Source organism: Protomyctophum bolini (genome assembly GCF_963924005.1).
Source record: "Protomyctophum bolini genome assembly, chromosome: 5".
NCBI classification, from domain to species: domain Eukaryota; kingdom Metazoa; phylum Chordata; class Actinopteri; order Myctophiformes; family Myctophidae; genus Protomyctophum; species Protomyctophum bolini.
In genome coordinates, this window is record NC_137866.1 from 42,137,747 (window position 1) to 42,154,007 (window position 16,261).

General features: G+C 41.6%; 1 protein-coding gene across 1 annotated transcript in view; it reads left to right on the top strand.

Moving 5' to 3' along the window:
- The window catches only part of LOC308315272 (uncharacterized protein), a 16,245-nt gene extending 5,649 nt beyond the window's left edge, over positions 1–10,596 (top strand). Inside the window, exons 2-4 of the mRNA XM_080763158.1 lie at positions 6,149–6,301; positions 8,193–8,336; positions 10,028–10,596. Of these exons, the coding sequence (XP_080619284.1) occupies positions 6,149–6,301; positions 8,193–8,336; positions 10,028–10,323 (593 nt within the window). The 3' untranslated portion in view covers positions 10,324–10,596. The remainder of the gene's footprint in view (positions 1–6,148; positions 6,302–8,192; positions 8,337–10,027) is intronic.
- The last annotated feature ends 5,665 nt before the right edge of the window (positions 10,597–16,261 follow it).

The window sequence follows — 16,261 nt, forward strand, 5'->3', positions numbered from 1 at the left end:
ATGTCCCCGCCGGAGCCCTATAGTGCAGGACTGCTGTTCTGGGTTCTTAAAGCTCTCTACTGTCTGTCTGGGTAAGAGTGGTGTTTTTAGTCTTAAAGCCCTCCGCCGTCCCTCGGCTTTCTGGGTCCCTTATAGAGTCCCTATATAAGCTATACTTTGAAATACAGCGTCTATACTGTCCGGTATGACTTCTGGTTTAAATCCTTTGAAGGACACCAATATACATACATACCCAGCCGATACATATACCCCCTATTGACCTTATACCAATTTTGAAATGTACTTTAGTTACGTCATCAAGACCAGTGGTGCAGTGGTCCCTCATTGGCCGGTGGAGTATACCGTACATACATACAGTACATACCCAGCCGTATATACGTATAACCTGAAAATGTATTTTCTGTTCATTATAGAGCTGGAGAGACAGGGAGACCCCTGTTACAACAAAGACTCTATGGCAATGACTACTATCAGAAGTGTAGTGTTTACTGTATGTACAGTATAGTGATTGAACTTTTTAACAATTATTTTAAAGATATCACTTTTACCCTACCTTCAAGTCTCTGCATGCTGAGGGCGTATTTATCTGCGTAACGTTATAGTAAACGAAAGACGATCAGATCCCGAAAGACACAAATAAGCCTTCATCTCATATCACTGACGTGACAGTACAGTTCAGGTTGCATAAGCCCTCTACCTGCTTTTTTTTCTTTTTCTAAAGGTGCACAATGTGTCCATTCTTCTTTTCTTCCTTTCTGCACAATAATTCTACACACACACACACGCACATACACACGCACAAGCACACACACACACACACACACACACACACACACACACACACACGCACACACACACACACACACACACACACACACACATTGACAGGCAGCAGGCTACAGTCTGTGTAGGTCCGTGGTTTAAAGGATGATGACAGCGTTATATAAGAGACGACATGGCTGTAGGTAATTATGCAGTGTGTGCATGCTGGGATGTCACAGGGACTGAGTTGTGAGACAACATGACTCCTGCTCGGCTCACATGTGTTACACATGTCACAATTAATGCTTGAGCTAGGCGCTCAGTAGGGCTCATAGTAACTTATAATAATAATAGTTATACTGATATTATTGTCTGATGAGTCACTCATGATAATGAAAATAAATAAAGCGGTAACCGGAAGGCTCGCCCTAAAAACGCCCTAATTGTTTTACGTCGACCTCACTCCGACTGCTTGCGGTGGCTGGGGAAGTTCTTGTATTCTTGTATTTGTTTTACTGAGAAAAAGGTTAGAAATAGGTTCAGGGTTAGGTTCAGGGCTGGACTGGCCACAGGACGTACCGGGCATATTCCCGGTGGGCCGTGACCGTAGGGGGCCGCCATGATAAAAAAAACAAAAAAATATATATTTTTTTGACAGGCAGGCAGGCCAATAGGTGGCAGGCCACAAGGAAAGGTCCGGGCGTGCTGCCATTCTGTCAGTGCCATCATGATAATTTCACTGTACCTGTATCAGTGAGTGACAAATAAACCCTCTACAAAGGGTTGTGTAGTTGTCTGTTGGTTTGTATCATTTATGTTGTTCTGTAAAAGTGGTGGTATTAGGTCTTGTTTGTTTGTGTTTGCCTCGACGGAGTGGGCGGTAGAGTTTCGACTATCTGCGCGCTGGTTGTGGTGGGCCGGTCTGGGCCAAATTCACGCGAAAATGACTGGGCCGAATTTTTGTCCCAGTCCAGCCCTAGGTTTAGGAATAGGGTTAGGTTTTGCCACCATTTTACTGAGGTTAAAAGATAGGAATAGAAACGTTAGGTTTATTCATTTAAGTCAAGTTTACTGAGGTTATGTTTATTAATTAATTCAGTCTCTTTGTGGAGAGTAATCGATAGAAAAAAAAGTTTATTCTTTGTGTAAACTATCCCTTAACATCACTAAAATAATCAGCATCAATTAACACAATCTCTGCCAAGGGACACAAACAAATATTTTTTCTCCACAACCCTCCTATGCCAAAACGAGAAATCTCGTTTTTAATTAATGTCATTTAATCCAATGATAATAATTGTGCATGTGCACACGCATACTGTATTAGTCCTTTCTGCTCAAAATGAGACAAACGAGGATGTTTAGAAGCCACTGTCTTCAGTGACTTCAGTGTCCGATTACATTTCTACTTCAGAGTAGTGTGAAGAGATGTCTTAATCTGCCTCATCTGCTGGCACTGTAGCGCCATTATTTCGAAGAAGCGCATATACCATTTTTACTATGTGAGAAATGCAGCTTGCGCCTGGAAACTATACACGGATGGGATATCTATCCAATTGTTCATGTTTTTATATTACTGTTGCATCAACTGCACTGGGTACCCCAAATACAGCGACATTAAAACAAAATACCCCAATCTTTTTCGTTCCGCTCAGCCCAGGGGCAGCCCTGAAAAATTCTCTAGCCCGGGGCCCTTGGGAGGGTAAATCCGGCCCTGCGTGTGCATAGCCATGTGAACCTATTCTCGTGTGCAAAGTTGGTCTGACCAACATGCTATACCAGTGCACTGCTATACCAGTGCACTGCTATACCAGTGCACTGCTATACCAGTGCACATGCCACATGGATGTGAGAATCATGCATTCATCGCCTATTGTGAAAGGATGAACATGTCGTATTTTGCTCTCCATTTCATGGTCATGCAGAGAGAGAGAGAGAGAGAGAGAGAGAGAGAGAGAGAGAGAGAGAGAGAGAGAGAGAGAGAGAAATGTAGAATGCAATCGCATCCAATAGTGTGGTTGGTTGAGCAGAAATTACATGAAATTACAATGACAGTGGGTCATGTCCAGTCGCAAGGCGCATGCCGGCACATCTCTCTCCTGTTTAGGTAATAAAGGGCGCATGCACCCGTGACTGCATTCCGTTTGTCACTGTGCCTGCCGACCAGGTGCACATGTGAACGCTTCATTGTATGAATAGCGTGACATATTTGTTTATACTGCGAAAATAGCCACTCTACAAGCTCACAACTGGTTGCGGACATGACACTTCTATAGGTCTACTATTATTTTCGGTGCAGGACTTGCCACTTGCCAGCTAGAGCCCAAAAAGATTTTTCAACCGATTTTTATAAATCAAAGTTCTCTATGGTCTGCAGAGATTTATGCACAGCGCAACATGCTGACAGGCAATACAAGACACCTCATAAATAATAATAAATGTAAAAATCAAATATACAATTGAAACCTGCTACTGCAGTGATTCTCTCCTTAAATGCGTTTGCGTTTATATGTGGACACAGATATCTTTTGTAGTGTTGGCAGGACAAAAATATGCGTTTTGGAAAATACCCATACTCGCGTAGCCTAGGCCTAACAGACCCATGCCTAGGCCTCTCAACAGATATTTTCATCATTTTAAACTACTAACAAACATTTTTCAGGCTTTCATGGCTGGAGGTGCTTCTGTTTCATGACTTCAAGCACGTTTAGCAGCTTGAGCTGTGTGACAGACAGACCCTGTTCTAGATGCTTTTGTCTACGGCCACACAGTTTTTCCTTTTGTTTTGCATTTGTGAAAAAGTGTTAAAAATGTTAAAAAGGAATATTGAGTGATATTTAATGATGCTATGAATATCCTTGACATGTCAATGTGGTTGCACTCCCACTAACGAGCAGAGACTTCAAAGACTGCCTTGAGAGTCTGAGACTTCGTTCTGGTTCATTTCAAAAGTTCAACACAGTGTGTTGTTCTGTTCTGTTAGAGTGATGTTTTCTTGTAGTCCAGTGTGTTTGACTTGTGTGAGCTTGTGATGTATGTGTTTGTTAAGGATTAAGTGAAGTCATTGTTAATTGTCCTCCTTGGTTTGTTAGGCGTCCTGAGTTCCTACATTTGGTTCCAAGAACAGCACCTATGACACAAGCAGCTCTATGTCTAGTTTGACTCAGGCCAGGCATGATCTGCTTCAATTAACCACCATAGAGATTAGAATCAAATAATATAGTATCTGTCCATCTTCAAGTTAACAGCCATATGCTTTGACCTGAGATCAGATTCTAAAAATGTCTTCTACATCCTGACAGTTTGCTATTTTTCAATAGCTAAAGCATAACATAATGCTAACACCAAAAGGGGTTCCTGCCCAAAATGGGTTTTAATGCCCTGCTTGCAGTTCTCCCCATCTCTTATGTATCCCACAAACCTGCACTGCACGCACACTCACAAAGCACAAGTTAAAATACATAGCTGGTCTCTGTTCCTTAATTGGCCCACCTAAAATCCCTTTCATGTGATCATTGCTTCTTTCCCTTCTATTATTCTCAGCAGCCAAGGGAGATTTGTCCAGCTAGTCTGCTGCTGTTAAATACCCACGCAATGAGAGTCCAGATATCCTGTGGCTGTGGTTGTGTCACTATAGTTTTACACTGCAGCATATGCAGTCAATGAATGATAATAAATAATGAGTTTACACAGCATTTAGTCCCATTCAACTGTTTAATAATTGAACTTTTATCTCATTATGTGGCCAGCTTTGAAGTTGCCTAGGGAAGCGAAGTCTGACATCACTGCCACTAGAGGCTGCTATGGCCCTGGATCACAGAGTTAATTATTCTATTGAAAATACCATCGGGTCATCTAAGATCATGTCAAGATGTGTTCCAAAAATAAACAACTCAGCCCTGCAATTTTACTCATATGGATGAAGCATTAACTGTACGGAGAAAAAGTACTTTCAGCCAAAGTGTATAAGAAAAGAAGACAGACGTTAAAACAACAGTCACACACATTTTTGGAACACAGTTATTATATGACGCAATCTAAGATTTCCTTGTGGTATTTTGAATTGAAAAAATACTTTATTTACTCTAAGTAAGTACTGCCTGCAGTGTAAGAATACATTCACCTATTCATTATTGCTATTTTTATATATTTTTTTAACAATAAATCTTTATTGTTTCCTGAAGAGATATACAGGTGGCATACTACAGCAGCTTTAAACACCAGAAAGGCGGTTTGGGTAATAAAAAAACAAAATGATGTGCAAAGAGACCATCTACACTTTGTAGTTTGTACATAGCTGGATGGTAGAAAAAGTCACAAGTTGTGAAGAAAATGAGCAGATAGAGATAGGCCTACATACTGTAAATGTTGTCCTCCTAGCTCCTACCTACGCAGACGTGCCCAGCAGTGAGGAGGGGGGCTGAGTCTGTGCGTGGGTTGGTTGTGTCCACATTATCTCTCCTCAACTACTTTTCATGTTTTCAGAAAGAAAGCTAGAGAGGCAGAATCAGAGATTAAGTGCGAGTAGTGTCTCAAAGGAGACATGCCCATTGATCCAGTGCCAGAGCTCAGAGGTTTACGTAACGTAAGCTGTACAGCCTTATCATCATCAGAAGAAACTTTGCTGCTTGTGGCATATCCAAGAGTAACTGCTCTTTGGGACTCTCTGTGGTGTATATCATTCTGTATGCAGACTGTTGTCCCAGTCAAACGCAGCCAGCATTCTGGAACAGCAACACACACTCAACAGGCGTCTGAAGCAACAGACATGGAATGCTACTATGCAATGCTGTATAATAGAGCAGACCGAGTGGTTGAATGTGTTCCCAACGGTTGGAATATGTGCCAAGGAGACTGGCGGGCCTCTTAGCTTCGGAGTGCAAGCCGCCTCAAGGACTTTTGGAGTATTGATTTTGATTGACAGACAGCACTCAAGGCTGTAGACACATTACAGTAGGCTATGTGGCCTTGTTTCATTTCATAGACGCGTGCACGCCCGTCTCTCTTCGAACCGCACTGTAATGAAGCATTTGAGTTTGGTATTTTAATGAATGTGTTATACTTGCATACGTGCATACACATTATACACATACTGTACAAAACAAGAAGTTAACACACACACACACACACATACGGTCTCACCCACACACAGGTGCCATGAAAGTGTCAGCTCATTGGTCCCAGTGAAAGTACACACTGTGACAGTATGATTACAGTAAGAGGTATTTGTGCACTTCTATGCCATGTCAGATTGAAATTGTGGGTTCAATGCCCTCTGCTGGTCTCATATTAGAACTGCACTGTTGACAACTGACACCTGTAGTGTTGGTTGCAGGTCACCAGACATTGATAGTTTGTCTGCATCATGTGCCTTCTTTTGTTCCAGCAGGGACAAGCAACTGTCAGAGGGCACTGGACAACAATGACTCCACTCAGCATCTCAAGCTGAGAGAGAGACAGCGTTTCTTCGAAGAAGTCTACCAGCGTGACACGGATGTCTATATCTCCTCTGCTCATCTGCAAATTGATAGCAGGAAACGTGAGTTTCCTGCCTGTATGCCGAAATTCAACTCTTGATCGTGTTTAGATTTTTTTGAAATGTAGCCTATGTGTGTATGAAATGAAACATATTAGCATCTGCCAGTGCCATGACTTCAATCAGTGGTGTAGTGCGTGTATGCATGAGTGAAATGTATGTGTGTGCATGTTGTATGTATTAACAGAAATGTTGAAAAGTGTGCATGGTGGTGGAAAAGGTGCAGGAGGCAAATGAAAAGAACAGAACTGGGGAAGGACTGGGGAAGCAGGCATTTATAGGGCGTCGACACCCGGGCCCAGGTGCGAGCTGATCATCATTAGTAGCTCTGCTCCCCAATCATATTGGAAAGTTACTATAGGGTAAACACAACATATACCAAAACCAGACAACCTAAGAGTAATATTATCATAATATAGGGAACCGTCACACAACATGCAACAGAAAAGTAGAAATAGGTATTTGTACTGACATCCTGTGTTTTATATTTTCACTTTGTGTAGAGTGGATAGATAAGAGTGGATAGAAATTTGAACCCAAGAGACAGTTGTTACTGCCCAATGAGCATCAATTTACAAACCACTTAACACATGTCCATGCACAGGCAGCACCCATATGCACACTTTCGCTAGAGTCTAGTGAAAGTCATGAATGGTCAGCGATGAATGGTCAGCGACCATTTCTGTGTGGAGTTTGCATGTTCTCCCCGTGTCCCCTAGGGTAGGTACCCTCACAAAAACATGCAGTAATGCTGGTCTCTAAACTGCCTCCCCCTGGCCAGCCGGGGCGCCTGATGGATGGGAATGGAACTGGTTGGAATAACGTGTTCCTTCCATGCGCTACGTCCAACCAGGGAAACTCCCCCCTGTCAGGTGTAAAGGAGCAACTTGGACACTCAGGCATGAAGGAAGCATGAGTTCAAGTCTGTTGCTCTCCCCAGGTTGGCGGAGGGTGTGTAGAGCCCAGGATCACATTAGATAATTGACACAGGGGTGAAAAATGGGTTACAAAATCGTGGGATAAAAATTATATAAAAAAAAAAAAGAATGGTCAGCGACTACTAGAACATACAAGAACATGTCAATAAGGGGGCTACACAACACTTGACCTTTCGCCCTCAGTGTTTTCACACTTGGACCCTTTCAGAAGTGGACCGGGACCAAGACTCAGCACTTTTTAAATGCACATGCCGTATAATGAACTCTGAAGTGACCACCTCGGGAGGTGGTGTGAGTACAGTTCACTTCAGTACAGAGTACAGTTCACAGCAGATTGTCTGCTGTGCCAGTACCCACTGTTGTGAACAGAAAGAAGTTGACTGGACAGAGAGATATTTTTTTCACCCATATGTGAACTACAAAAAATAACTCAGACCCATCTAAAGGGAACCGTACTCAGACCAGCTCGGGAGTCGGGAGTCTCAGTAATCTGTGCATTGTGAACACACAAGGCCTTTTGTGTTCACTTCATCTACTGTCAGTTTCAGTGTATTTTAGCCTTCTGAACAAGCCAGGCTATTCTAGAGCAGTGGTTCTCAACCATTTTGGCGGGTGACCTTTGAAATAGGCTTGATCATTCATGAGTCACGAATTATCTAACAATAATTCTATAATGCTATAATTCACCAGTAAGACACCTGCTGGGCGAGCGCTGGTGCTTTGGCATGGGGGGGTAAGATCCTAATTTTCGGGCCTGTTGAGAACTCTAGTTTTCGCCGACTGCCAGGCCTGATGATGATGTCACGTGATGTCACGTGCTCTTTCACCTGGGGTGTGACACACTGACGGGAAATGCGCGATTCCATAGTTAAAATAATGTATTATTATTATAATAATAACGGTGTTACACAGGAGCATCCATTCGTGTTTTATTCTCTGATAAAATGTCCACACAGCTCCTATCGGTAGCATCTCATCCATGGAGGTGAACGTGGACATTCTGGAGCAGATGGACCTGATGGACCTCACTGACCAGGAGGCCCTGGACGTCTTCCTCAACTCTGGAGTGGACGACGGAGACGTGGCCTCCCCACTTCCAGGTAGATTTACTAGTGTTCTCCCTGAGAGTCACAGTGCTTCCACTGAGCTTGAATGCTGTTTTTATAGCCATACATTTTTTTTTCCACATGAACTTTTCAGGCACTGAATAATTCCACACGTTTACTTTCAACTGGTCGAAATTATAAAGTCAGTAGATTCAACATATCATACAATGTCAAAGAAATATTAAATTAATCTATTGGACTGAATGTTTTTGGAGCCAGAAACCAAACCAGTTTATATGAAACTGTATCACAAAAACCAAACAGCTCTGTTCCTGGAATCTTTTACTCTGTAAATGCATTTGAATATTCTCCATTACTGTACTGAGCTGCTCTTCAATAAGTAATTAATAGAACAGCTGTAGATCTATAAATTAGCATAGATCTTGCTTCTCCCATTATGTCAACCTGATATTGACAGTTTGTATAACTTTGCACTGGTCCTCATGATCCCATGTAAATCATGTGAAGTTGACTCTTCGGATTAAGTCAAGTTTTTTCTGTTTGGTTAAAAGAAACAAGCAATTTGCTCTCAATCTGCATGTCATCCTCTTGTTTACTCTGTCTACATAGGGAGTGAAGAATGCCATTATTTTATGACTTGTTAACAAGGATACGTGCAGGAGATTTATGAGAATCTCCTGGCTCAAAGCTGTGGTTTTGGCCACAGATCAGTGGATTTTCCAAAGCTTTCATTTGCCCTCTGTTAACCCCCAGGCTTAGGTTAGTTACTACACTTGACAGCGTTGGCTGTCGTCACTGATGCTGTGGTGCAAAAACTTGTTCAGCTAAATGACCCAGAAATGTCGAACCATGCTTCCCGCGACACAATACCCACTGTAGTACTTTCAGAATTAATTGACAATTAATTGTTCGAATGCTGACAACAGCCAATGCTGTTTAATAATTAAAATGCTAAAGAAAGGGATGAACCATTTGTGCACAGTCTATGGTGCACACAGAAAGTCCGATGTGATAAGAGTCAACACAGTTCACTCAGGACAAATAGACAATATGTTTGGACCAAAACAAGGTCTCCAGGCAAGATGTTTGTGTAAAGCCTACTCTTAAAGTAGGCCTACATAAATTAACAATTACAAGTGAATAATATGATTGTTGGAGAATTCAGTTTAAAACATAGACATTACTCAATGCAGTTGACATTTTGTGTAAAAATCCATACATGAGCATATATTTGCCCAGCACACTTAAGAGCTTATAATTATTTCCAATGTGGTGTGAACATATAACAATTTTTTTTGGTAAAAGGTAGTTATTTTACTAATGTAATTGCATTGCCATTCTGTATGGTGGGTGATGGCCGACACATCTACCAGAGTCAACTATATTTAGACTTTAAGCAAAGCGTGACTACTCTACACACTTTGTTGTACCTGAGTGTGAATGGGGCCCTGCATGACTTACTCTTTCCCAGGTGTTTCGCCCAGGTGGGCGTGGTTTTAAGGTTATAATTCTGTGACGTTAGGGTTAAGGTTAGTGTTTGTGAGGTTAGGTTTAGGGTTAAGGTTAGATTTAGGCATCGTTTTTTGTGAGGTTAGGATTATAATAATAACCATGCCCACCTGGGCGAAACAGGAAGGGAGTCCCCATAAACGACAGCACTGAACTGAAACTAAGTTCTTGGTCTTATCTCTTTCTTATCGGTTTGCTCTTCTCTGTCTTTACAGATGTGGAAGACGAAGATGAGGAGGAGGAGGAAGATGAGGACGCCGAGGTCGTCTACAGGGAGTGTGCTACCCTGAAAAAGGAGGAGGGTCAGCAGCAGGGGTCAACAAAGTCTCGTATGTCCTCCACCTCCTCATCTGCCTCCAGTGACACCAGCAGGGGCGGAGCCAGCACACCTGTCATACAGTCTGATGACGAGGAAGTACACGTTGACACGCTTCTGACATCAATTCCTCTAGTTGTGGACGAAGAGACGGAGGAAGAGGAAGAGGAGAAATGCAATGCAGCTTCCTCTTAAAGACAGTACTTTAAAAGTGTGGGATATTGTACGAAAAAGAAATAAAATCTCTCTGTCTCTGTCTCTGTCTCTCTCTCTCTCTTTCTCTCTACCTCTCTCTCTCTTCATTTACATTCCTTTCCCATCAGTGGAAACCCTAGCATGGACAACTCATAATGTGGTTTGCTGTTTTCTCGATGCCTCAGTAAAATGTGTTGCGTTTGTTTTACCTAAACGTCGACTGATAATGTACGATAGCACTGTCTGGACCTGTGGGACTATACCTTGAACTGTAGCCTTTTGTTATGTGTTTAACAAACCTTTTTCACTTTAGAGCTCACAATTATAACTGGATAATAAATGAATCAACTCGCTCACATGTGACTACATGCACTGGCTGCTGGAGTGACTGGATTTTCTACTGTGGTTTCTGTTATAGCCTCGGGTTAAGTGATGAGTCTTAGCCCCACCCACTTAGCATCTTTTGAACACACGAGTCAGGCGGCCAATTAACATTTGGGTGGAAATGGAACTATAGAGCAGCTGGCATTCCTATCGTATGAATTGGGTCTGGCAGCATGTCATAGAGACACACCCTAGCTCACAACCACCTCCCTCTGTCCCAAGCTATCAAATGGGATAATGTCACCTGTCTATTATAAGTATTTTGTGTGGATAAAGACCAGAATGTCGAGTCCTTGTGGCAGAGATTGATCATAACAATGATTCCTCCCTTGAACCAGACTGAGGACATAAACATGCATGGTACTTATAGGACATAATATAGTACAGTGAGTAGACATACAGCGTCAATTCAATCAATTCACACAGCAGGACAAAGCCTGCCTGTATGGGGTTTTGTGACAGTAAAGACCATAATGCCTCCAATACATCATGACACTAATGTAATGGCATGTCCATGCAATCGTTATTTTCACTATCATGAGCGTGCATTTGTTAAATGTTCCATTCACGTTGCATGTATGTTGTTCATGATGTGCTGCTATCGTGCCATGCAGCTCTGAGGTGTTTGCAGCAGTGGATTATTATGCAACCATGCAGAATTGCCAGTGTTTATTTAACATCGAAAGCGGTCATGAAAAAATGTCGTTGGAGCATGTCTTATCTCTCCTTGTCACTTAACAGGGGCTTAATAGATATTTATGACTTGGTGAAAACTTGGCTTAACATAGATTTTCTTTCTTGGTTTCTTTGTGGGTATATACACATTATATGTACTAGTAACCTACATGTGCAAATGATATGTGTCTATGTTTTTGATAACTCGATTATAATCGATTATATCTATTTAAGTAAATCGGGTATGAGGCTCATAGAAGAACCTCTCAGGTGGTCCATCTTAATTATCTCTCGGAAGACATTTCCACATGACAGCATGAACGTGGCGAACTCGTTTTACTATAAGCACCTTGGGCAGTTCAGTGTGACAGGAGTCTAGGGCGGCCCCCCGTCTACCAGCCTATCCACGCCATCGCAGGCTATACGGCTGACAGTGTCTGAGAGTTGGGCCATGTTTGTGCAGTGAAAGCCGTACTAGAAAATCTCCACTGTGACCTTAATGCTTGGAATGGATTCAGAATCATGAAAACCCTAGTTTGACACATTACATGCTTCTTAAAGCATGTTTTTGCCTTATAGGTTTTTAATGGTACTCCAACTTTCAAGCCCTGAATTTACCATGATCCACACTTGATATAATACTCTATTTCATAGTACAATGAAAGGAGAAATTAGTTCAAATGTCCACCATATGACTTTAATCAACCAATCACATAAATTCAGTTCATGAGATGTATAATGATAAGTGCGCCCCTCACTTCACACAGGTGTGATTATTAATATGTTATTTGGATGAACCTAAGGATCATAAAAAAACCTTGGAACTTTTGCAATTTATTTTGGGTCAAATCTTAGATTGACTGGCCTAATGTGTGTGTGTGTGTGTGTGTGTGTGTGTGTGTGTGGGGTCATATTATAATATTCATGCCATTATGCCTCAAGTGTGCATGCGTGTGTGCATGCGTGAAAGTACGTGCGTGCGTGCGAGAGAGAGAGAGGGCCGGGGAGAGGGAGAGAGAGTAAGTTAGTGAATGAGTGATTGACTGACATGGCAATATGTAATTCATAGATCTATATGAAGTAAATGTATCAAAATTCAATACGTAAGTATTAATATGGTCAGACATCAACTGTCTCAAAGCTTCATTGACACTTTGATCCACATCTGCCTGAACATGTCTGGAGCTGAACAGACAATTCAGGGGGTATAATTAAACTAGGAGGAGACCTGACAAGCCATCCTGACAAGCCTTTCCATCGCGCAGTGCTCGACAATGTGCCGAGTGCCAAGCTTAATCCATCATCAGCATATTCCCACACTATCACAACACTGACTGGAAGAACAGGTTTGCCGCTGATGCATGTCAGTCTAATACTTATAAGTGTAACATGTTCACAATGTACTGTACAACATCTGTGGTGGCTTTTCACTGAAAGACGGTGGATGACTTGCTTGAGTAATGTCAACAAACATTCGTTTTTTTAATGGTTGATGGTTCATTTAGGGTTTAGGCCTACATATCTGAGATACTGAAACACCGAATTGCACTGGAGGGTGCAGTGTTGAAAAAACAAACATAGAAGTCAACAATAAGGAAACTCCCTCTCTGGTTTTAATGAAGGAGTGCAGATCTACAGTGACTGGCCTCAGTAGGGCATTTCCACATCTCAAAAATAGGTCATGTACAAGAATGCCAGTATAGGGGTATTTCACTTTAAAACACTTCTGGGGTCATTTTAACTATTAGGCGTACGCATGTACTCAGGTCAGGTGTAAATGGTAGTATGAGACAGACAGGTATAGACTATAGGTAGGTATACTGTAGGTTTGTATGCGTAGTACTGGTAGACAGAAGCATCACGGTACAGTAGGTGAAAAGTAATTCAAGTTATTGTGGTTTCGTAAATTAGGAACCCAGCTGACCTTTTACGGTTGAAGTCTGAACTGATGATTTTGAAGTTGCTTTATTCATAGATCAACGTTGAACATAATGCATAAACAGTTCAAATCTCAGGCGGCACATAATACATTTTCCATACATCACTAAAGTACATTACACAATACACAAACAGCCTTCTGCATATAGTTTTGCAACAATAATACCAATAACAGTGCAAGCAAATCAATAAAATACCTTGTCCCCCTTTCCAGCTAGGTGCTATCTTCTGTGTGTGTTTTTAACTCCAGTGCCACAGCTGAGCTGGGTCCCAATTATCTGATTCTCACCAGCTGCAATCAGTTGTTGGCATGCACAATGTCTTCAAATTAATAGACTTCCTGTTCAATGTCTCACACAATGAATATATACTAAACAATAAAAGTATTACCTGTGGGCCTGTTACAGTTATTTGTGGGAAAGTATGGATTAAAAGTAAGAAACCAGTGATATATCTTAATTTGCACAACAGCCATGAGCCACAGTAGTTTATAAAATGAAATACTAAACTGTGGCTCGGATGTATCTGCATGGCATGAACCTGTACTGAACAATAGGACTGAACAATCACACCACTGTTCCATTCAATTTCTCTGTAATTTAATTCCTTGACTCACTTAGTTTACCACTGCATGCGAGTGAGAGAGTGGGAGGAAGGGAGGCAGAAAAGAAAGAAAGAAAGAAAGAAAGAAAGAAAGAAAGAAAGAAAGAAAGAAAGAAAGAAGAAAGAGAATGTCTTTATACACTCCAGATATTATCAAAGATTTATATAAGAAAATACATTCAAACAGCATCATTATGTGTTTTACTTTTTATACCTCCAGTCCTGGAAAATGTCCAGCAAGTTCAAATCAAAGTAAAGCCAACAATTAACAAATCACAGCCACGGTCAAATTAGCCCTGAAGATAATGCTAATGTAATATATGAACAAAGAGAACGTTGAGGAGATGTAATCAATTCTGACTTCACTACATAAGCAGGTAAATAGGTCTAGATGTATGGATAAGCAGGTAAATAGATCAGGACCTAGTGTAAGACCTATAGTCACACATAACATCTTTGAGTGGAAAATGTGTAGCTGGTGCACATTTTGTGCTTATAACAGTTGGTCTATGCACATTGATGCACAACAAAGAGCAGAGGCATTGAGGACTCAGCCGCCTCCTAGCATTTAACCTCAAATTCAGATTTTATTTATGCATTTCCTTTTTTTCCCCTTTTTGTTAGATTCATCATATTTTAGTGGTCTCAATGCACGCCCACCCGTCCATCTGCATGTGACACATATTTATAGAAATGATGCCTCTTAAATAGCACTCAGATTTAGATTTTAGATTCAGATTTTAACTGTCCTGCAACTTTAAAGCAGCACTATGTAACTTTATTTCATGAATAGAATGTAATATTTTGTCGAATCTAATAACTTATACAATTGGGGTGGCTGTTTTGTCTCCCTGCTCTTCTATTGAGACATATCGTGTGATTCGTGTCAAAGGTCGTCTTCTAGGTCACCTATAGACACAGGATCTGACACAGATTTTGCAGCATTATTGTTTTGTTATGATGGTTAGATTATATACCGTGTATATATTCTGTTAATGTCACATGACACATTTTCAACTTTTGAAAGTGCTCCACCAGAGCATCCGAGTACAGCACTATATCCGCATCCTTGGGGCTGTATCCCGTAGTAGGTTTAAACTAAAAAGGTGTGGCAGTTGGGGGAAAGTATAATGCCATGTGTGAACATGCTGTAAGAGTGATTTTCCCAAACCAGTTCACTGTTTTAGGTCATGGTAACTTTTTTCTGCTTTCAGTTAACATAAATTTTATGAGCAATCAAATCTAGCTTTTTGTTGAGACTATACATGTCTCTCCAGAAATGTCCCAGCGTGTCTTATGGGAAACGGCTGAAACCATTCTTGCATGTCCATATTATCAGCTATGGAGCAGATTGTAATAAAGATTAATGAAAAAGTTAAACCTTATAACATTATAGCAGACAGACAGTATATGTATGTACATCCCCAACCCCCTAGTTCTATTAAAAAAGCACACCCATGTGAAGTAAGTGGTGCAACTCCGTGTGGGGGTCCCTGGGGGAGGGAGGGGGTCCAGACCCACAGGTACGCACCCAGGGTGCCGGCCCGATTCTGGCGAGCTGCCCCGCGTCCGAAACGGTTGAGAAATGACAGCGTTACCGGGTGGGGGTCCCTCTATCTACTGTACCCTCTACTGTACTGTACTATACTGGCACACCTGAAATCACCATACAGTTAATATTTGTGTGTGTGTGTGTTTGTGTGTGTGTGTGTTAGGATGCACACAGGTGGTGAAAAACAACCAGGCTGTTTTCATGCTCATAGCCAGCCAGCTTCCCACACACATACTCACTTAAGGAAGTGGTTTGGATCACTTAACACATACTCACTTAAGGCAGTGGTTTGCACCACTTAAAAACAAAAACTGGATTTGATTTGGCCTCTATAAAGAGGAACAACTAATCCATAAGGCTTTCCATCTGATATTTGAACAGAGGGCTAAATCCAGCAAACTACTTGCTCATCGACCACACCAGGCAAATAATGTAAACCAAGACCAAGCTGGTTCATGTATAGCTCAGTCCATGAACAGATTAATGATGCTTTCTCTGACAAAAAGCTGTATACTGTACCTCAGAATGTGAACATATAACTCTGCTTCTAAATTAAGATGAATAAATACACGCCTCATCTTGCAGCAAATACAATTTAGGATTTGCATTGTATAGCCACTTTATGTAGCCAAATCTGGACCTCACCCATAATAAATGATCATGCCCTTAGTTGTCTGCATTCAATTTGCGGTTACATTTTTGGGCGCTGCCTCTGCTCCATTACGCAGCTATGTGTGTCCACGTGTCTGTCCCACATGTGTCCGAGCACGGAAAGCTGCAACACGG